The 23740-nt window shown below is 33.9% G+C and overlaps 1 protein-coding gene across 2 annotated transcripts; it reads right to left on the bottom strand.

Moving 5' to 3' along the window:
* Positions 1 to 15: 15 nt before the first annotated feature.
* LOC106076879 (uncharacterized) lies at positions 16 to 23740 on the bottom strand. 2 transcript variants are annotated; one of them, XM_056006898.1, is made up of 13 exons: positions 23658 to 23740; positions 17967 to 18243; positions 17357 to 17413; positions 16303 to 16385; positions 14950 to 15101; positions 13634 to 13756; positions 11865 to 12033; positions 9170 to 9874; positions 8271 to 8377; positions 7693 to 7811; positions 6716 to 6789; positions 6351 to 6512; positions 16 to 4292 (listed from the first exon to the last, which is right to left on the bottom strand). In XM_056006898.1, exons 2-13 carry the CDS (start codon positions 18156 to 18158, stop codon positions 4109 to 4111), a joined length of 2127 nt encoding a protein of 708 aa, XP_055862873.1. In that variant the 5' UTR covers positions 18159 to 18243; positions 23658 to 23740; the 3' UTR covers positions 16 to 4108. The 2 variants fall into 2 exon arrangements, with proteins under 2 accessions (XP_055862873.1, XP_055862872.1); XM_056006897.1 differs by lacking the exon at positions 23658 to 23740 and adding an exon at positions 22968 to 23231.

The raw sequence follows: 23740 nt of genomic DNA, 5'->3' as shown, positions 1-23740 counted from the left end.
ATTTTATGTATAAACATTCTGCAATGTACTGCAGAGCAATTCAGAACAACAGAATTGTATTGTTTCCATGACACAAAAGAGCCCAACCACTAATAGAATGTATATTAATGGCAACAATCATAAAGAACATCAAACAAAAAATGAGGAAAAAAAAAGGTTACAACTTTCATTATTATTTCTGTTATAAATCTTAATATAAAATTTCACACATTTCTTAAAAACTCCATTTTAAATGTCAGTTTAGAAAAACATTTGTAAAAATAAGTGTATTATGCTAAAAAAAAATATTTAAAAAAATTGTCATATGGTACTCTGTCACACTGCCACATCATAGGGGCCCTAAATGTTGTTATGCAGATGATGAAAAAAAAAAGGCACATCATCTTCAACCCATATGGTTACAATGAGTTTCCCTAAAGACTGCAATCTTACTACATACTCTGCAGTGAAGGCAATGCATTAATTTTTTTAGTTTTTGTTTTGTGAGATGTTCCTGTCAAAGTTTTTATATCAACCGCAGACAGACACTAATTTGGTGACAAAAACAAAAGATTCAGGAAAAACTTCCAGAACTGATGCAATCAAAAAGTGAACACAAAATATGAACACGGGAAACATGACACCAGTGTTCAACACATCGGGTAACATCATACAATACATTATAGAATACATCTGTATTACAGTACACTGGCAATACAATTTATTATCATACAATACACAATTAACACAAGTGAAATACTAGTTTTTATAAATGGTAGACTCACAGAATATTGTATAAAATAAATAGATGAGCAAAAAAGATGTATAAATATTTTAAATGACATTTTTTTAAGCCTTGAGATTGTGTGACCAGAACTGACCAGTGATGTTAAACCAAATGAGTCTCCAACATTGAACCTGAGATGAACTCCAATAGGTGACAAGGCTGGAAGGATCACCAACATTGAACCAGAACTGACCAGTGATGTAAAAAAAAAAAAAAGCTGCCCTGCATACTTGTGATATTTAAATGAAAAGTAAATCACACAAGAAGCATAGATCATTTGATTTCTGCCAACATTAGCAGCTCCAGTGATATAGAAATAAATTTACACTATGGTTCAAATTGAGTTTTCTAATTATAACCATAATTTAATTTAAAAAAAAACTAAAAGGAGAACAATCATTGATACCTAATAAAAATGTTCTTTAAAAAAAACACACATGACATTTCTTTTATTTTCAAATAATAATGCTTTGGACAAACCAGTAAAATTATGATCAATTTGAAGAAATGTCAGACCAAATTCAATATAAAGAACACCCTTTTTTCTTGCATCAAAAATATAATTTGACTTAAGTATCACAATTCATTCAACGAACAGACAATGGAAGGATTAAGTACATTCTGGAAACGTCACAATTTCACATTCAATACTACAAAAGTAAGCAGACACACATGACAACAAAACATTGTTCCAATTTTAATCTTGAAATGTTTAAATTTCATTCTCTCCCCAAGCATTAAGTTAATGCAGTGTATTTTATGGTTTGTTTTTTTTTGGCCAATACAAAGCATAAACCTGAGTGTTGAGACAACTGAAGAAACAGTTTGAGAACACATTGAGTCAGATCAACCCTTACATGAAGTCAATGGCACCAACTAAAACAATAATAATGATAAAACTGCTTTAAAGTAGAATTTCTTTAAGTTACAAATAAAATATTTTTTTACATTGTTGCAACAAAAAGAAAAAAATTGAATCAACTCTTGGCAGAAAATGTTTTTGTCTGCATTGGCGGTGAAAAAATATGCAAGTAACAGCTTTGTCTGTGAGTCAAGTGAAATACTGCCACTCCTTGATACTCCTCAGATTCCAAGACGAGCTTTATTCTAGTATTACTTCATAGTTCAAAAATGTTTTATTAAACATAATAAATGAAAACTGCGTAAAGTATAGGAATCATTTTGTCTATATAGATATAAAAATGTAATGCCTCAAAATGTCACTAAATAAAAATATATCTTTAAAAAAACAACAACAACCAGCACTGCTTGTCTACAGCTCTAGATGTTTGTCAAGAATGATAATTGTGTACAGAGAAAAGACATTGTAAACGCATCAACTAATTAGAATTAAAAACATATAATGACTTGGCAAGGAATATATTCTGATAAATAAACAAATGACTCAGTCGTAAAGCTTCAATTTATAAATGTTTGGTCAAAATGTACTAAAACAATTGATCTAGATTTTGTTATATCAAAAAATCATCACAGATTTCAATTTCAAACATCAACAACAGCTTATAAAGATAGTGTTAAAATATTGTGTAAAAGTTAAAAAAAAAAAAAAAAAGAGTTAAGGTTCAAGGTCATATAAATGTGAGAACACAGATTCCATTAATACAAAAAACTCTCACCTAAACAATAAAAGTTATAAACTACTTATAAATAAAGAGAAATAAATAAATGTATAGATATAGGTTACTTCCTGTATATTTTGCAGGCAGAAATGGAACAAATTCATGTCATATTATATTAGGCATGCGGCTTTTTAAATTGAATACAGGTCAAGATGCCTAGCTGGCAATTTTCATAGATTTCAATTCCAGTCCAGTTTAATCACCTTTTCCCTTGAAGGAAGTACTCTGACAAAACATAGAAAATAAGGGCAAAGATAATTTGGACTAGTGAACATATATGATACACAATTATAATCTGAGCATCCATTTTGAAAGTAAAACCCTTTTAGAAGACAGGCGCAGAAGATCTAAAGAAAACTTAAATAGACCCCTGACAGACAACATCTTTGTCACAACTGGGTTTGCATGGCCGAGTGAAACACAGCACCCGTGATAATCTTTGGAATCATAAGATATTGCCATCATTACTAGGATATACAATCTTTACAGGTAAGCGCATTATGTTTTAAGATACATAAACTTTCATTACGATAAGGATTGTAAAAAAATATATATAATTTTTATGAACAATTTTTAACACCAAGTTAGATGACATGTTTACCTTAAATGATTAAGTAAAGTCCAATGACATTAAAACAACATAGCTATCTTTCCTTGAAGTTACCCCTCTTTGAAACAAGTTCCATACTGTGACAGAAATAAAAATCACAACTTTGTTTAAAAACAAAGACTATATAGCGATTCTTGAATTCTGAGCCCAGGGAACTCTAATAGGTACCTGACATTTAGTTGGCGAAGTAAAGCAGTCGGTCATAATACTGGCCGCAAGACACCCTCGTTAACTCTTTCTCTCTGTAATTATTTTTCCACGCTTCGACAGAACTCTTCATTTTGCTCATTACTATTTCACTACCCTGTTATGATTAAGCTTCAATAACTGTCGTATTTAATCAGAAAATGTTTTATTTTGGTCTAGAATTAAAGAGGACTTCATGCTCTTTTCATATAACACAAAGTCAAGTTTATAAAATTGAACCCTAACTTTTAATTAATGAGGTCAAATCAACGATGGTATCGTCAATAAGGAGAGAAAGAGTTAATCACCAACGATAGAAACAGATGACCGTTACATCATCTGCCCTAGAGATCTCAAGGTCTGAAAGGGAAACATACTTAACTACTTGAATTTTCTTTAACCACGTAGTATAATACATTTCAAGTTATTTAGTTAGTTTTCTTTACATATTTATTTTTCAATGTCCTACTTATCATTGCCACTAGCATCTGTTTCATAGAAACAACAAACTGGCAACTCAATCCAACAAGTTTAAAGGCAAATTTACTGTAAATGTCATTTATATATCAAAAACTAACATACAAGGCTGAAGACCATGTTGGCATAATAAAATGACCACAATAGCTTTTAGAAAAAATTAATATTTCCTGGAAAATCCAATGTCACTGGTATGGTTTGAATAAATCCAATGTCACTGGTATAGTTTGAATAAATCCAATGTCACTGGTATGATTTGAATAAATCCAATGTCACTGATATAGTTTGAATTAATCCAATGTCACTGGTATAGTTTGAATAAATCCAATGTCACTGGTATGGATTTGAATAAATAATTTTGATTGGAACAAGTGTCATGTTAAACAATGAATAGTGAACTAGGAAAAACTCACACACTGGCAATATTATTTAAGATGATCTTTTTTTCTGTTGGTCTAGACGAGGGTTGAGATGAAGACATTCAAATATTGTTATGAAAAACAGAAGTCCTATGGCAAAGAATGCAAAGCTGGAATCGAACGGCATCCCAAGTTCTGGCCCATAAGTGATGGACCAAGAAAATAGAGATCCAGCCACCACAGGAGCAAGAGTTCTGTAGAAAACAAACAAAAACATGGTTAAACAAAAACTGAGATTTTCATTTAAAAAAAACAAACAATTTTATTGTTCAGCCAATCAAAGTAAAAAAAATGATTTAATATTTGAAAACAAAACAAATAAAGAGCCAATGATTCTTGAAGAGGCTGGGAGATGTCGGAATCTTTTATTACTTGGCTCGCTAGGCAGATAAGCTATCAAAGGCAGGTTCATCTATGGAACAACCAGATAGACCTGTTAACTACCTCACCCTAAGGTCAATGTTAGTCAACAATCACAAAGAGGAGTGGCTCAACCAATGGGCATCAGGTAACACAGGCAGAGCCATGTACAAAGAAATGACTACGCCTAACAAACTGGACAGTATTAACTTCCTCCCCCGCAAAGAACAATCTACAATTTTCCAACTAAGAACAGGACACACGCCACTATTAAATTACCATCTGAACAAAATTAACTCCTCACAACTCCCCCTTTGCAGACACTGCGCCCCCCCCCCTTGAAACCGTAAACCATATCCTCTTTGAATGCCCCTCCCTAATCCACCTTAGGCAGACCCTACTTCCACTCCAGCCCAACATAACCAACACCCTGCACGGCAGTGCTGAACAACTGAAGAGAACAGCACACTTTTTTTCCTTGGCACAGTCTGCGAAAGAGCTGACAGCTCAGCAGCAATAAAGCTGGCTAGAAGAAGAAGAAGAAGAAGGCTCGCTAGGAGTTACTTAAATATTATTACTAGATAAACTTTAACTCCAACTCCAGATATCCATGAATAACAATTATGTAATACTAGATAAACTTCAACTTCAACTCCAGATGTCCATGGAAATACAAATAATACTTTAATATTCAATAAGCACATAATGACACCAACTCTCAAGAAATATTAATACACGAACAGCAGTCCAGGAAGCAACCGTCCAACCTTCCTGGACCGGAAACAAGGCCTCACTGACTAACACACTCCTTCGCACATTCAATGAAGACTAAACCATTCAGCTCATAGAATATTCACATTCATATCCTAGGCCTGGGAGTACATAAACAAAGGGATATAACTATCATACCAAAATATCAACACAGTAACATGTTCACTCTGGCCATACCTCCCCCTGACAGGAGACCAAAGCAACCATAGAGGAGATCAGTGGGACAAGAAACAATGAAATCAGTGGGACAAGAAACAATGAAATGAGGGGAAATGTCCAGAACTAATTCTGTTGGAAAAGTTCATGTCCTGACCCTAAGTGTCTAAAGAATTAGGAAATGCAAGCTGATATTTGTTTTCAAATTGCATAAAATCATTAAAGAAATATTTCTTGGTTAGGTTCATGCAAGAAGGCACGGTGGCTGAATGATAAAGCATTTGGCCAGGTTTGAATCCTGGTGAAACTGGGATCTTTGGGCGCTTCTGAGTCCACATATCCATAATGAGTACCTGACATTAGTTGGGGAAAAGTAAAGGCGGTTGATTGTTGTGCTGGACACATGACACTCTGGTTAGCCGTGGGCCACAGAAACATCATCTGCCCTATAGATAGCAAGATCTGATAGGGGAGCTTTACTTAATTTACTTTCATTTAGGCAGGTTTTACTTTTCATAAAAAAAAATTTTTTAAACACCCCACAAACAGTGATGTTATGACGTATTCATGATGTGGATAAAACATTGTGCTAATTCATGATATAAATAAAACATTGTGCTTATTCATGATGTAGATAAAACACTGTGCTAATTCATGATATGGATAAAACATTGTTCTAATTCATGATGTGGATAAAACATTGTGCTAATTCATGATATGAATAATACATTGTGCTTATTCATGATGTGGCTGAAACATTGTGCTAATTCATGATGTGGATAAAACATTGTGCTAATTCATGATGTGGATAAAACATTGTGCTAGTTCATGATGTAGATAAAACATTGTACTAATTCTTGATGTGGATAAAACATTGTGCTAATTCATGATATGGATAAAACATTGTGCTTATTCATAATGTGGATAAAACATTGTGCTAATTTACTTATTATTCTTTTTCCTACCTGCCCATAGCAGTTGTCATCATAGCAAGTCCGTTGGCCTGGCCGGCTAAGTCTTGCGTGACTGCGTTGTTAATTAGAAGAGAGGTGCCAGCAAAGCAACAGTTGGTTGCGATCTTGAAAGGAATCTGCATGAAAATGAGGCAGATCCACAACCAGACTGGACTGGTAACAAGGAAACAAAGAGAAACATAGTCATTACACGAATTAATAATTTAGTTCAATTATTTACTTAGTCTACTGTGAGGAAACTGGATGCATGTTTTTGTTTTGTTTTATTTTCAGAAAAACTTTTAATTGTTCATATTTTTCATAAACTCATGAATACATTTTTTTGGAACATGTGTGAAGGTAAAAAATCAACTTACTCTTGATGTAACAGTCTAACAGTTGGCAAAGCTTGACATGTGACCAAGGACACCATAGCAGAAAACAAAAATACCTGTTTCAAAAAGTTTCATTTTAGCTTTACTATGATTAATAGAATTAATAGTAAAATTAATAATTAAGTTCCTTCTATCGACCCATAGGGCAGATGATGTAAAGGTCATCTGTTTCTGTGGCTCACTGTTAACGAGGGTGTCATGTGGCCAAGACAATGACCAACCAGCTTTACTTTTCCCCAACTTATCAGGTACCCATTAGAATTTAGGAGACTCAGGGCGCCCTATAGATCCCAAAATTAAAAATTCCAGTCTTCACCAGGATTCGAACCTGGGCTCCCTCGGTTCGGAAGCCAAGTGCACTTAGCCACTGCACCTCAAATAGAATTAACAGCTAGTTAAAAAGACATAATGTATCTAGTAATAAACATAAATTATATCCTATGAAATCAAATGTTTAAATCTATGAAATAAAGTTAAACCTCCAATATGGCATATGTAAGCTTTACAAGTAAGTTTTATCAATCTCTTGGCTTGTGCAAGTCTAGACATATCTAGGCCATCTCAATCAGTGTGAACTTATACATACATAATCATGTCAGTCAAATAGCCGCTGAAATTAGTGAAAGTCTATGTCAGTCTACGAGCCTCTGAAATCATTGAAAGTCTATGTTAGTTTATGAGCCGCTGAAATCATTGAAAGTCTATGTCAATCTACGAGCCTCTAAAAGCAGTGAAAGTCTATGTCAATCTACAAGCTTCTGAAATCAGTGAAAGATTATGTCAATCTACGAGCCAGTATATTTGCCTCTGAAAGCAGTGAAAGTCTATATGTCAATCTACGAGCCTCTGAAATCAGTGAAAGATTATGTCAATCTAGGAGCCAGTATATTTGCCTTTGAAATCAATCAAAGCATGGATATGTAAAACTGTAAGCTTGTATGAAATGCAGATCTACTGACCTTTCTGATGCCCATCTTGGACACAAGATAAGGATAGAGTTTGATTTGTAAAAAAAGAAGAGGCAGGACCATGGCCCCAATAGCAAGACCAATTTCATCTGTAGTAAAGCCAAGACCTCCTGGGAATACATAAAAAAAAACAACTCTGGTGAACAGATTAAAATGGCTTCATATCAAAGCTGAAGTGAATCTGGAATGTCACTGAGACAGACCAAGTCAATATGAAACATTGAAATGAGAAAAAAAAAAAGAATTGTATTTTGTTAGAACGTTGAAACTTTATAGAAATTAAATGAATTCGTAACATTTTGAGGTTTTGTACTATATGAATAGTTGTTTATAACTTTATGACATTTCAGAAATGAAGATTTATATCAGTTAGTTTAAACATTCTGCAGACAGCATGGAATGACTTAACCCTGACCCAAAGCACATTTTATTTATTAAACAAACATGACTTCAAGACCTTTTCTAAAACTTAAAAAAATAAACTATTAGCCATTCCAATCTCTTGCCAACTGTTTCCCACACACAGGTGTTAGTGTTTAGCCAAAGAGATTCAATGTGTAACAAGTTACCATAATCATGAGTAGTAGAAGCAAAGACTGGGAAAATATCTTCAACAGCGATTGTGGTGAAGGAGAAAACAGTGTACATCATGATGGTTGTCCAGACATCAGTCAGTCTAGTGGAAACAATCATAAAATGTGTAAGTCTAGTGGAAACAATCATAAAATGTGTAAGTCTAGTGGAAATAATCCTAAAATGTGTAAGTCTAGTGGAAACAATCATAAAATGTGTAAGTCTATTGGAAATAATCCTAAAATGTGGCAGTCTAGTGGAAATAATCCTAAAATGTGTAAGTCTAGTGGAAATAATCATAAAGTGTGTAAGTCTATTGGAAATAATCCTAAAATGTGTAAGTCTAGTGGAAATAATCCTAAAATGTGTAAGTCTAGTGGAAACAATCATAAAATGTGTAAGTCTATTGGAAATAATCCTAAAATGTGTAAGTCTAGTGGAAATAATCCTAAAATGTGTAAGTCTAGTGGAAATAATCCTAAAGTGTGTAAGTCTATTGGAAATAATCCTAAAATGTGTAAGTCTAGTGGAAACAATCAGAAAATTTTTAAGTCTAGTGGAAATAATCCTAAAATGTGTAAGTCTATTGGAAACAATAATAAAATTTGCAACTCTAATATGACATTAGTCAAGAGTTTAATAAATCATTAAAATGTTGCAGGATCTTTTATCCTGTATTACTGAAAATATCAAACAAGGAAATTAGTCAGCTACGTCAATTTTAATCGAAAGTGGGTTTTTTTCTATCAAGGAAAGTGATTTTAATTTTTTTTTTAAATGAAAAAAAAAACTCAACCATGATTTGACCTACGTTTGTGAATTCTTCTAAGCTAACACCTGATCTGCAAAGTTAAAATGTTACCTTTATTTGCTAAGGCTTAAAGACTAGCCTTACCTTAGAAGGCTATATAGGCTAGTGTTTCTAAAAGGCTTGCAACAGGAAGCACTACTTGTGACCTCCATGCACTGGCATACACTATCTTCCTCAAAGTCATCCTTGTAATCCTTCTGTAAATGTTCAGTTGCCTTGTTCTGGATCAAGGGCTTAGCATCCTCTTCACAGGTCAAGCTGGCTGACACCTTAGTGGAATGAGTGTTAGATACAGAATTCATGTTCACATTCTTGCCATTATGAGTCTCAACATCTTCGGAATGATTCAAAACACCATTTTCCTTTGTCACATTAGAATACTTTTTATCATCAATTAGTTTAGGCATTTTTTCACCAGAGTCAATACCTTCTGTACACTGTATATTCAATGAAACATTTGCTGTCACATTTGTCAGAGACTTGGAGAGCGTAGCACTTTCATCAATATGCACCAATGTGATTAGATCAGGCACTGACTGGGATGTAACATTTCTTTTCTTCGGCCCTGTGGGTTCAATATGACTCTGCGTCACATCCTTACTCAGGTAAGAAAATGTTTCTAGGTCAACATTAACAGACTGCATGGAACGGCCGAGATTAAGAAGAGAAATCTGCTCGTCCTTTGCTGGCAATGTGTCACTACAGCTAATGAATTGAGTTTCTTTCTCACTGGGAATGCCCACAATTCCATTCTCTTTATTTTCAGGAAGTACAAGCTCTTGATTAGCCCTAAACAAAATAGAGAGTTAACACTTAGAATAGCCTGTCTTGTGTGTTCTTTTTTTACAAGCATTTCATTTATAAAGACAAACACTTTAAATATAGCCAAAGAATGAATGAGAACAAATGACAAATGATTTAGTAATAGAGTTACAAAAGTATTCCTGCTCTGGCTGAAAAAAACAACAAAACAATTAACTGGCTGAAAAAAAAAAACCCAACTAACTACTCTGGCTGAAAAAAAACAACAACAACTAACTAAAATGTAATGAGCAAATAAACTGAGAATAAAAAGCTTTTCTTTGAGTCTAAAAATTAAGGAGTGGAGCATTTCAAGTGGGTGCACAGTCCTGGCTGTGACCTACATATTTGCCCACATCCAATGCAGATGTAACAATCGTCAGACAATACCTGAAGGTTATTAACTGGCCACAAAAACTAAAATAAAATAGTTGACCATATTGCTATGGATGAGATGAAGTATGAAAACATTTTGAACAAACAAATAGAAATATGTTCAGAAGATTCTTATCTAGGGGATGGAAATATGCCAAACCTTAAGTACGACAAAGATGGGAGTGGATCTGGGTCGATTAGCAAGTTTAAAAAGTTAATACTGCTAATGAGGTTCATCAATCAGGTCAAGGCCACATTCTTATATGTTTGCACTATACCAGTTTGATATGAATGCTTAACTAGCAATATATATGCTCAACACAGCTTGATGTTTCTAGAATTCTATGTGAAAAGCATAGTTTGATTAGAATGTTTCACTTGACTTTTCTTTACACACTACTTGCTTACTACAGTTTGACACATTTGTTCTGGTTCAATTGTTATGTATGGTACTTAAATATTTAAAAACATTTTTTTTACTATTAAGTTAGTAAGCTACAAAATATTTTTTGGCTATTGAATGTATGCATTTCTTAACCCACGAAGCATCTTAAGAAACTTTCTGTGGCGTTCGGGGAGTTTTAGCATTTTTTATGCATGTTAGAAAATGGTCTTAAAATGCCATAAAATGAAGGTTGATATCCATGTTTTATATATATATTCTGAAAGGTAATTGGACAGCGAACACTATAGATTATATATTGAACAGCTGAATTTAATCAGTTGACCTTGACCCTGACCTAATTAGTATGATTGATTTTTTTTTATCAACAAAAAAGCTTGTTTGCTGACCTCTGTGAGAAACATTTTTAGAGCTATAACAAAAGTTTTGATGTAATTGGATAGCCCATTCATTTTCCTTTATAGATAAATATAATTTTGTTAAAAATGGACCATTAGATAAGTGCAGATATGTTTGTTATTGGTCTAAGAAAAATCTATCCCCAGCTCTTACTTTTATTTGCAGGATTTAATCTGGGTATTTCTATTTTAACGTTTCGCTATAAAATCCAGCACATTATACTAACAGCATTTATCAATTTTATTAGAAAAACAATGTTTTCCTTTGTTCCACAACACTTGTTTGAACAAGTTGAAACTTGAACGAAAAAAATCCATTTGACTACTTGAAAAAATAAACTTAATAATAATAATAATAATCTTTATTATCCGTAAGGAAATTTGTCTTACAATTTGTGCATTACACCAAACAAAAAACATTATAACTATAAGAAACCAAAGTGTACATTCCCACCAGACTCACTCATAATTTACATGTGACAAAGCTTATACCAGATTGTTCTTATTTAATGATTTGATTGCCAGGGGAACAAAAGAGTGTTTGTGTCTGTTTGTCTTTGCTATCAGTGTCTTGTATCTCTTTTGTGATGGTAAAATACTTTCTAATATGAATACTTTCTATAAAATTTCCATAATGAATGTTGGGTTTTTAAAAGCACAAATATTTCTTCCATTTTCTTTGTAGCTGAAATAGTTTTCAACAATGCTTTGTTCAACTGCCAAAATGGGCTGCACTTTGCTCTAGTATAAACTTGTCCCTGCACTAGTGTCTACTCCCCCCTTCCTCCTTAGTCACACTTACCTTTTAGATTTCACCACAAAAGTTTCGTCAAAATAAAAGTAGATGACAAAAAAAATGATGGCACAAGTAACAAATGGAAAGATGGACGACAGCAGGTAAGGGAACTGGCCAAACAGGCCCTCTTGGTCAAAGACATGTGGCCACTTTTTCACAGGAGAGGCAAGTAAACCTAAAAAATAAAATGATTTAAACAGTAAAACAAGCAAAATATTAAAAATCCTTTTTTTTTTAAAAAACAAAACAAAGCTTATCTAAAAGGGAAGAACTTCACCCTTTAAGCTAAATCTATAATGTACAAGTTATTTCCCTTATTCAATATTAAACAACTAATTACCAATAATTAATTGACCAATTAAGTATTTTTGTTTATTAATTCATGTTTTGTTAGGTACAATAAATAATAAAGTATCAACTTGATTGGAGAATTTGTGAGGGAGAAATAGCATTAACAATATTCGCAGCCATATCTGTGAATACAAAAGTTTTAGTATCCCTTGTAAGTATCAAACAAAAATAATTAATTACTAGCTATTAATTATCTAATTGGTTACATTTTTATTGATTCATGTCTTGTCTATGTCAGTGAATAACTGTGCGAAGTTTCAACTTGAACCGAGAATAGGTGTGGGAGAAATAAAGTGTACACACTTTTTACCAGACAGACAGAAGGTGTTGATATAAGCTTTGTAATAACAAGAATAAAAATTTGAATAGACCTGCACAAGATACTTTTACTTAACACAGACAGCTGTGAAGCTACTCTTATTGACATGCCCACATGGAACAATGAATACATTTGACTATTAGGAATAATTTAGGAGAATATCAAAATTTTTATAATTATGTATAACGCATCTTTCAAGCTTGAGTGTTTGGTGAATATCTTGTCTCAAGTTTGGGCCTCTATACAGATACGCAGGCTTGAGAGGAAGTGGAAGATCAAGTAAAATGTGGCTTCCAAAAATGAAAACATTTCTACGAGGTCTACATACAGAAACACTGACGGCCCCCCCCTCCCCCCCTCACTTTTACACTGTCCCCCATGAAGGAGCAAAAGAAAAGTAATAGTACCCCATTCAGACCTTGTGATCTATAAGAGTGATGTACAGCTCATCTGTTTCAATGGCAGACAGTTAACAAGAGTATGGCCAGCACAACAACCAACCACCTTTACTCAGGTACCTGTTAGAGTTGATTGAACTCAGGGGGGCCTTCTACAAAATTCTAGAGTTCAAAGTCCCAGACTTCCCAGGGATTTGAATTCAAGACCTCTCAGTTCTCAAATCCAAGTGCTTTACCATTCAGCCATGACACCACAGCTTCCCTGCCTTCCCATCAAGTAGAAAGGGGAAAAAAAAAAGAATGGATAGAGTAAGGGTTGGGTTTTATTCTAGTATCAGCATTGATTGATATTTTTCTCTTGGCTATGACCCTAGTTTATTTTAACTGCTTTCATATAGCATATCTTTCATTCTTAGACCATGTTCAGTGCGCTATGGTTCAATCTCTTTGGAGGACTAGTGTGGTCAGGGGGGTATCTGGTAGATGGTTTTCATGCTGTCTCTTCAAACAACTCAGTTCAAGTCTGGATTCGAAATCTTGAGCCAAGCTGTTATGACCTCTCACACATCCCATAATCAACACATTAACTTAATCTTGCACCAATAATACCAGCAAATATTTGATAAATAAGCAGACAATAGGAACAGTGATAAAATATATGATCTAAGTGTAGACACTAGGAAAAGATTCAGTGAATATATACTAACCACCAACAGTTGGTCCAACAATCAAACCCATGCCCCAAGATATTGACAGCATGGACATGCTGAGAGCTTGATTAGAGTTGTCAGATATATCATACAAGATTGTCTTGGCTGTGCCTACAGTACCTGTAAAACATGAACCAAACAAAAATGTGTATTTACATTCTAAGTTATTTTGTTATAACAGTTTTAACATTAAAAAGTAAACACTGAAAATTAATTAATAATAATGCTACAAACACAATGCAGGCTCAAGACTTTTGAGAACATAAAACCCAGAAAAACTTCTTGAAAAAAGTTATGTAAGAAAGTTATATGCAGTAAGGCAAGAATAATAACAACAAAGAGCATAAACTACAATATGCTTAGACAAAACTAAACAAGCTCAGAAAAGAAGGGCAGATGACTGGCTTGAACATCAACAAGAAAACTGATGTAATGAAAATGAACAATACTCAAGAAACACCACTACAGCTCCAAGGAGTAAGCCTCCTAGAAACAGACAACTTTGTACACATTGGAAGCATTATAAACAAAGAAGGGGGAGCAGACACAGAGGTCAAAAAATGAATCAAAGAAGCTAGACATACATTTCAATACTCTAAGGCCAATCTGGCAGTCAGAAGCACTGTGTCTAAAACAAAAATCAGCATCTTCAACACAAATGTGAAAGTAATTCTTTTATATGGTGCAGAGACTTGGAGAGTAACCAATAGCAACACAGACAAGCTCCAAGAATTCACTGTAAAGATTGAGTCACATACTTGATTTTCAATGGCTGAAAAAAAATTCAAACAATAGTCTGGGGGAAAAATAACCCAGCAAACACTGATAGAACAAGAAATCAGAAAATGCAAATAGGGATGGATTGGGTTTAATTTGCTAAAAACAATAGAAAGCATTGCAAAATAAGCCTTAGACTGGAACCCACAGGGGAACAGCAAAGCTGGGAGACCAAAGCAAACATGGAGAAAATTGGTAAACCAAGAAGCAAAGATGGCCATGGACCCAGCCGTGGGGAATAGCCCTGAACAGAGTTTGATGGCAAAGTGTGTTTTTGGCTCTATGCTCTACTAGGAGTCAAAGGGATTAAGTAACTCAAGCAGGGAAGACAGTTATGAGCAGGGAGCTATTAATGTTCTACTTAAAATAAAAGACCATATGGTTTGTCTGAGATCAATAGATAACTGAAAAAAAAAAAAAAGAATTTTTTTTTAAATAGATCTCAAACCCCAAGAAAAAATATTAAATAGATTGCATAAACCCCTAGAAAATGTTCAAATAGACAACTGAAGAATAAAAAATTGTTTAAAGCTTACCATTAACAACACCGCACATAAAGCGAAAGACAACAGCACTATATATATTGTCTGCGAAGCCAAATAGTCCAGCAAAGAGTCCGTTAAGACCAATAGTGATCAACAGTACAATTTTTCTCCCTTGTCTGTCTGCCAGCCAGCCCCAGAATACACTAGACAGAAAATGAACAAGTGAAATAGATTATTAAACCATCGTAAGCAAGTTTCTTTCCAAATATAGTGTTCTAGAAGAAGAAAGACATACACATTATGATCTGTTCTCTTAAATAATATTACTAAGTTACAATTATCTAGATGCTTTAGGACAGGGGTTCTCAACCTATGGGTGGTTACCCCTTTCGGGGTCGATTGACGATTTGCCAGGGGTCGCCTAAGACCATCGAAAATATGGATTGTTATTGTCTACTCTTCTATTGCTGCGTGTGTGTAATTGGGGGGGTCGCAGCAAAGTGAGGAATTGTAAAAAGGGGTCGCCAAGCTTAAAAGGTTGAGAACCGCTGCTTTAGGAGCTATTCACATGAACACATTTTACTACATATATATTAAACATAAATGAATAGCAGCACCAGGGACCAAGTTTTTAAGAGAGAAAGTAGGGAATTAAAAGCTACGAAAATAAGGGACTGCGCCGAAAAGGCTCGAACCAGTGACCCTGGAAACGGCAACACCGCCTAGCAATAACGCACTAAGCAAACTTAACCTCTAGACCATCGGAATGTCCAAAAAAAGATTCTTCCGATCCAGAGTCATTTCGCCCGTATGCAAATTACCACCCCAGCGGTCAATGGTCACATGCCCTAGCTAGCCCCTCCCCCCACCTCGCAGCATCTGTTCACCAACAACTTCAATAGAGCCGACACAGACAGCATGTATTAGACAAACAATGGCTCTATCTACTTGTGTATCTTTTATAATGACAAGTGGACAGCATTTTACTATTGGCCATAAGACATTTTCACACGAGACTCAAGCCTTGTTAGAGAACGTTCAGACATTCAGTAATGCCTAAATATCACACCCCCATCCCCCATGTAACAAATCATAACAGAACTCGTACCCCCCCCACACACACTTACTTGTTATGTAATATCTTAATGTTTCCTGTTATTTTTGTTTACTATTTCAAAAGGATAACTATTTTTTTCTAACCCAAAAGGAAACATAACATTTTTCTACCAATATTTTTTACTTGTCTCTTAATAAAGAGCGGAGCAAGAAATTCTTTTTTTTTTTATGCTTGCCAAGGAATTTTATGAGTATAGCTTTTTAAACCAATCAATTAAAAACAATTTGAATAAAGTCTAATCTGTAATAAAACATTTGGAAGATCAAACAATTTTTAGGACAACATACCTGCCAACTACTCTCCCAGCAAAAACTGCTGAAGCAATTATACCAGCATATGTTCCTTTTTCATTTTCTTTATAACCAAATGTCTGTGAGGAATAAGTAGGTCATAGCTAAAAGCTTTAACATGACATGTACAAAACATGGGGAAAAGTTCTTTTCAAAACCTCCAAATGTAGAGGTCAGATAAAGAATTTTTTTAATTTTTTCTGCGTTATGTTTTATAAACAGAGTAGCAACTGGCTACATTCACTTAAGGGTTCTAATAAATTATATATTGTAGAAAATAATGTTCCAGTTTTATTTTGTTAACTAACAGATCAAATTTATTTCCTTTTGTTTTCTCCACATATTATTGTTATGATATATCAGATGATCCAATGGTACACTTAAGTGGTAAAATTTGAGGCATAAAACACCTGGCTACATAGCAAGTGGACTAAAGCTCGAATCCCAACTTGAGCTGAATTGTTTTTACCTAGCAACTACAGGCAGCAGTTAAATCTTGGAGATACCTCCTATTTCCATATGTCCACAAAATAGATAGGAACATAGTGACTAAGCATTCTAAAGCAGGAAATATGCTTTATACAAAGGCAATTTTTTTTTTAAGTATTAAGCTAAACATTCAAAACTTACTCAAATCTACAAAGGCTATGTATTTGTAAGTTTAAAAAAAAAAGTGAACTTCCCCTTTCAGACCTTGTGGCAGATGAAGAAAAGATCATCTGTTTCTGTGGCCCACAGTTAATAAGGGTGTCATGTGGTCAACACAACAACCAACCACCTTTCCACAACTATCGGCAGTTACCTATTAGAATCAATTCAAAATCCCAGTCATCACTGGGATTAGAAAACAAGACCCTCAGTTTGGAACCCAAGCGCTTTACCACTCAACCACAATGCCACATGTGGTAATAGGAAAAATAAAATGTGGTAAGGCTGAATATTTTATGTATAGATCTAATAAAAGCTTTGATAAATATAAACAAATTCAGAAGCAAGAACTTAAGATATATGAACTGGACTGACATAAACAAATAGGCATAAAAACACTTACTAAAATCATTTCTGGAAGGAATGGAAACAGGAAAGTTAAGGTGCTTGCACTCGAGAACTGTGGACAGAAGAAAGAAATGCATTAGTTCTAGCACTAAGCAAATAGCAATGACTGAGAGTCCTTGTTGACGTGAAAATAAAATTTGAAAAAATAAAATAAAATTGCTATGGTTAATTTAGATTTCATGGTATATTACTACTATTTAGCTGAAAATTTGATTATGCGTTTGCATTGTCACCATTTTGTTGATGAAAGGTAGCAAGTGAAATAATGTGCACCAATAATATTAATAGTTGTAACGTATATAATTTACTGATTTACTGTAACCTGTTTTTCTTTAAAATAATATTAACGTAGCTGATATATATAGACATTTGTATGTACGTATTTGTGCATGTATGGCTGCCAGTCATGTGGTATGCTATCTGGACTGTATTTTGTGTTATCAACGGGGCTTAAACCCAGCCTGCTCTGCTATCCTCTTTTGTCTTCTGGGAGGTTTGGCCTAGAAAATATTTTATCTTCAAATCTGAAGGGAACATCCGAAACACATAAAAACAAAGCAACAATAAAATATCAAATCTGAGACTTACTACAGAAAAATATTTACCAGAGCAATGAAAACCAAGCCAATGTATTTCCAGTTCGGTGGTGTGGCTCCATCATCCACCAGCTTTAGTTTTAATGTCAGCCACTCAAGTAAAGAACAAGTTTTTCTTTCTGAAACTTCCATCTTGCCTGAGAAAGCTTCCATGTCGTCGCCCTTGTCTGAATCATGGTTGCTAGATTTTCTACCATTCATATTCCAGGTAACACTCTTAAGCTTTCGCTCTTTTAAATGAACAAGAGAGACTGGCTATATGCTCAATGACATCATGCTTTATGATCTGCAAAATTTTGTTTTACAAGTCCAATAATTTAAATTGATTTATTTAATATTAATAATAATTTTAAAACACATTAACTTCTCGTCAAGTCAACAAACAAGCAAACATTAGGAAAAATAATACTTTTATAAAAAACAAAGCTTACACAAGTGAAAGAACCGCTAATAACTGCCATTTATTCAAAAATTACATGATTTAGCTCCCTTTCTGCTATATATAACAAAATTAATTAATTAGTACTAAATGATTAGCTAACTGGTTAATTTTTGGATTGATTCATGTATTATCATCGAATGAATAATTATGACAATTTCAACTTAATCTGAGAATGGGAAGTGGGAGAAAAAACATCTCAAAACATAATAAAAAAACATGTTCAAACTTTTTACCAGACAAAGTGAGTTGATATAAGCTTTATAAAAAAAAAAAAAAATTTTCTAAAAGTTGTTTAAAATAGAAGTCATAAAAAATTAGACAACACAACAAATGTAAGGGACGTGGTGGCTGAGTGGTAAACGGCATGGCTTCTGAACCAAGAGGTTTCTAGTTCAAATGCTGATGAAGTATAGGATTTCTATTTTTTGGATTTTTAGTACACACCTGAGTCCACCCAACTCTAACACGTACCTGACATTAGTTGGGGAAAATAAAGATGGTTGGCCACAATGACACCATGTTAACCATTGGCCATTGAAACAGATGACCATATAGATTGCAAAGCCTAAAGTTCTGCAATATACTGAATCAACTCATCAACTTTTAAACAAGACATGATTCCAATAAAGCACAACTGATATGTAACACACACTGTAACAATGTACCAGACGGTTCACAACCAACATACTACAATATGAATACAAACACAACTACAAACACGAGTAACACAATAATTACTGCAGGTACTTTATTTGTTTACTTATACAACAAACATTGTACAAGTGGTTCTGTGTTTACTATTGTGTCTTTTCCTGGTCAGTAGATAACTATTATGACCGCAGGGCTGGATTTAAGGAAGGGCAAGCGGGGCTAGTTCTAGTATCAACAATCTGTCCAACTGACATTTCAAGAGTAAAAAATTAATTCTGGCATTTTATAAAAGTTTTATTCAGATTTGTTTCGTAGCATAAAAATAATTATAATAATGTGTGATTTTTATTTTACTTACACACACAAAAAAAAAGGTGTATTTAATCTTTGTCCTAGTTGTTAGTTATCATGAGAATGAAATGTTCAACTTTTGATCTAAGAGCAGTGACTAGTACATTCCCTAAGATAATGTCCTCAACTTTTTAACAGAACAAGAATATTACAGAATGTGTGTATATAAAAAAAAAGAAACACTTGAAGATAAGGTTTCATCATATCTTGACCTCAATATTACATACGTACAATAAATAGATTCGAGCTTGATAGGTAGCCAACAGAGAGGGGAAAGGGAGAGAACTCTTAGTACATGATAATAAATAACAGATATGAGAAAGTCAAAGCAAGTGACATTGAATGCTTAGTGTGTAGGTCAAAATGGTTAATTATACAGAGGCAGGGTCTGGTTCTTTCTAAAGGAGGAAAACATGCTAGCAGACTTGATAATATCTTGTATATAATGAAATAAAAAAAGTTTTCAAAGGTTGTCATGGCCAGGGGTGTCAATGGGGTTAAGCTCCCATTGTCTATAAAATACTCCAAATGGCATGCGTCTCAAATAGCCTCTGACAACTAAGTCCAGCACCTGGCCTGCTCATGTGGCTTAGATATTAAGCCAGGCGAAACTGCTCTTACTAAAGTTAATAATAGTCCACATTTTAAAACATTCTGTCACAAATTTGATTCTGACATCTGTGATGTTCATTCTAGCAATCAGACTTTTGTCTCCTATAGTAATGTGACATCTGCCCATAGCAAGGTGCCTATGTATGGTAACACACTGCAGAAACGTGTTGAATACAATTATTTAGAGTTGAACGTCTGCTAACTCAAACCAATGAAATAAACACTCCAGCAATGAACATCATTGACATCAAACACAAATCACTGATAAATCATAAGTGGGAAGCATGGTCAAGAGGCTAAGTAAGCTTGAACTTGGCTTGGCTACCTATGAAGGTTCGACACCCAACTGGAGCAGAGTTGTGTTTACTGTGCGCCTAAAGGCAAAATAGAAAACCTTCTCCCAGATACCCCCCCCCCACCCCCACTGGCACATAGCGCTCTGAGCATGCTATAAGCAGGAAAGTAGTGCTATATAAAAGTAATTATTTATTTAGTTATAATGTAAGTAGTAAAGGACCTTGACGGACTAAAGCTATCAATGTTTAATCAAAGCACAGTGAGCAAGGGATTTTATTGATCAAATGACCAATAATCTATTTATAATGTAAGTAGTAAAGGACCTTGACGGACTAAAGTTATCAATGTTTAATCAAAGCACAGTGAGCAGGGATGTTACTGATCAAAATAATCTATGAATCATGACCTTAATTTTTTGCCTCAGTTTTCTTTTATAGTCTCCCAAATTGACATTTTCTAGACAATTCATTATTTATAGCTCTTCAATAGAAATTTCTCATTTTCTGTGACCCCCTAATTTGTTTATGAAAATATCTCTTTTTCTTGTCATGTATGTGTCAAGGTCTCGAGGGAGGTGTAATAGGAAATTTACTTACGGTTTCACCAACAGTCAAGAAGTTTAAACAGAAGATTGGAGAATGAAAACATAAAAAGGAGAGACAAGTTTATACTGGACTGTCGTTCAGATTTATCGATGGTCCCGGGTTCAAACCCTGCCCGCTCCCATCCCCCGTCATCCTGCGGGAGGTTTGGACTAGGAAGTAATTATCTTCAACTCTGAAGGAACATCCGAAACATGTAAAACATTTTTACAATCATATTAAATACTGTTGTGAATTTATAATTGAAATTTAGTTATATTGTGTTTTAGCTGCCTGTGTTTAACGTTTTCATGATTTCTACTTCGAAAATCAAAAAGTTTTATTTGGCAAAGGAATTCCTTTACTTCTTCAACTAAACAAATATCTACAGCTTAGTGTAACACACTTTTAGTTAACTCTTTCTCTCCATAATTATTTGTCCACGTTTTGAAGGAATTCTTCATTTTGCTCATTACTATTTCACTCCCCTGTTATGATTAAGCTTCAATAACTTAATTGTTTGTTATCAGAAAATGTTTTATTTGGTCTAGAATTAAAGGGGACTGCATGCTCTTTTCATATAACACAAAGTCAAGTTTATAAAATTCAACATTAACTTTTATTTAATGAGGTCAAATCAATGATGGTATCATCAATTAGGAGAGAAAGAGCGCTAACTGGTAATGTGAATGTTGTGTAAATTATAGTATGGAAGTTGAGCCTAGTCTATGAACAAAAGTAAATGACGAAACAGCTAGTAATTACTTTATGAGTCCAATGTAGCAGACATCAAATTTTATTAGAGTAAAATAAATAATAAACAATTTTTCTTCAGTAGTATCATTTACATCTTTTTGCCTAAAAATTTATTTATCATCCAAGACAGTACGGTACCAAGGTAATAAAAAGTATGAATTATTTACTAAAATCAGAAAAAAGGGTTTATGAACATAAATGGGCAATTTTTTATAAATCAAATAAGAACATAAAACTAGAATGTTATTTAACTTGGTTCTAATTTAAAGACCAATATTAGAATATTGTGCAACCTCTAGTGCAGAGGCATAGCTAGTAATTTCCCATCATTTGGGGACCCGGTGGGAATATAATACCTCTTTGGGGGCCCGTGTATTTTGCGTAATATTTAATGTAAAAAACACTCATTTGGGGATTTTCAAATTCTCCCCCCTCATCCCCCCCCCCCCCCCAAGCTAATCCACTGTTCTAGAGTGACTAGAGTGTATTAGATCTAGAATTCTAGATTTAGTCTTAGTAGTCTATAGTGATTATAAGCTCTAGACTAAAATATATGATTCTATATTGACTTCTATATGATCTATAAATTCTATATATAGATGAGATATAAGTTAATATAACAAAGAATCTTAGTCATTATAAATATAGTTAAGTTAGTTTAAATTGATATTATATATAATATATTATTATATGACACTTTAGTTGACTTTAGATAGTGTTTACTTAATGATAATCATACTAGAATCTATATTATAATACTATCTATATAAGAACTATAACTATAAGAACTACTCTAAATAGAACTACTAGTCAACTGTCTGTTTTGTTACAATTGTAACAATTACATCACACTAGAGTGGGTAGAGTAAAACTAGCACTTTGACTTTACTAACACAGTTGTAACACTGTAACACTTAATAATTAGTGTAACGTAATAAATATTTTTAATATTTTAAAATATACTCTCAGTCCTAAGTAAAATTAAAATAAGTATAGTCACACTCACTGTTACAATTGCAACTTACAGTTACAGTCTTACTTACTACAAAAATGTCTAGATTGTTCCTAGGTTGCTTAGACCTAGAGAGACTAGAGTGGCACTGGCTAGAGAGAGTCTAGCCTGGGCCTAGGCCTTAGTCTTAAGTCAAGTTAAGTCGGGTTAAGACAGTTTATGAGTTTAAGTTAACTAATACTAATAGTAATAACTGTTAAACTTAAACCTCATGACATTACAGTTACCAGACAAAACAAAAAATGCCTAAGCTAAGGCTAGTGAAATAAAGCATACGCGCCACGAGATAGTGACAGTCCGATACTTACACTAAGTTACAGTACAAGTCAAATTTTAATAATACTCGATGTTGATATAACATATCCAGATCTACTAGATCACCTGCTCGTTGCGTTGCCAGTTACAGTTTTTTATTGTTTAGAAAAGATGTAAACACAATTTGTGGTTGTCACTTTAGATATAAAAAAAATTATATTTAGCCAACTATTAGATCTAGATTTGTCTTATTTTATTAATGTGCTAAATTAAACTAAGTTGCCCTACGACCTATATCGTTGTTTATATACTTTTTTTTTTCTGGTTCCGACACATGCATCTATCAATATTTCATATCTTATCTTATATAATACTTCAAAAAAGAAGATGGTTAGGTCTTTCGCGTCATGCATTTGTCGTAAATTAAGTGGGTAAATTAAGTGCACCCCCCTCCAAATCACAAGTGGTATAAGCTTATAAAGACCTATAAAGACTTAATAGTTAATACCCTCTCTGACACTCACTGACATTTAATAAAGCCGAACGACAGTAAATGGAGTCTGAGAAAGATTCCTGAAGAATTGCTATTAACGTCAAGTGATGCATATTTGAGCCCCACCCCCTATAAAAAAAGATTTTCTTTAAAAATGTAGATCTAGACTTGGAGCTATAGATCTAGTCTTTTTACCACTTAATCCTATGGTTCATTTCAAAGAAATGAGACGGGAAAGCCTGGACATTACCTTTATGGTTGGAGCAATTTCGGCGTCACAGCAGCCCCCGACCCCCTTTTCTCCGCGTAGCTGTCCAAGGGACAGCCTGAACG

This window comes from Biomphalaria glabrata, chromosome 12 (genome assembly GCF_947242115.1).
Source record: "Biomphalaria glabrata chromosome 12, xgBioGlab47.1, whole genome shotgun sequence".
Lineage (NCBI taxonomy): Eukaryota > Metazoa > Mollusca > Gastropoda > Planorbidae > Biomphalaria > Biomphalaria glabrata.
This window is presented reverse-complemented; position numbering and strand designations above follow the sequence as displayed.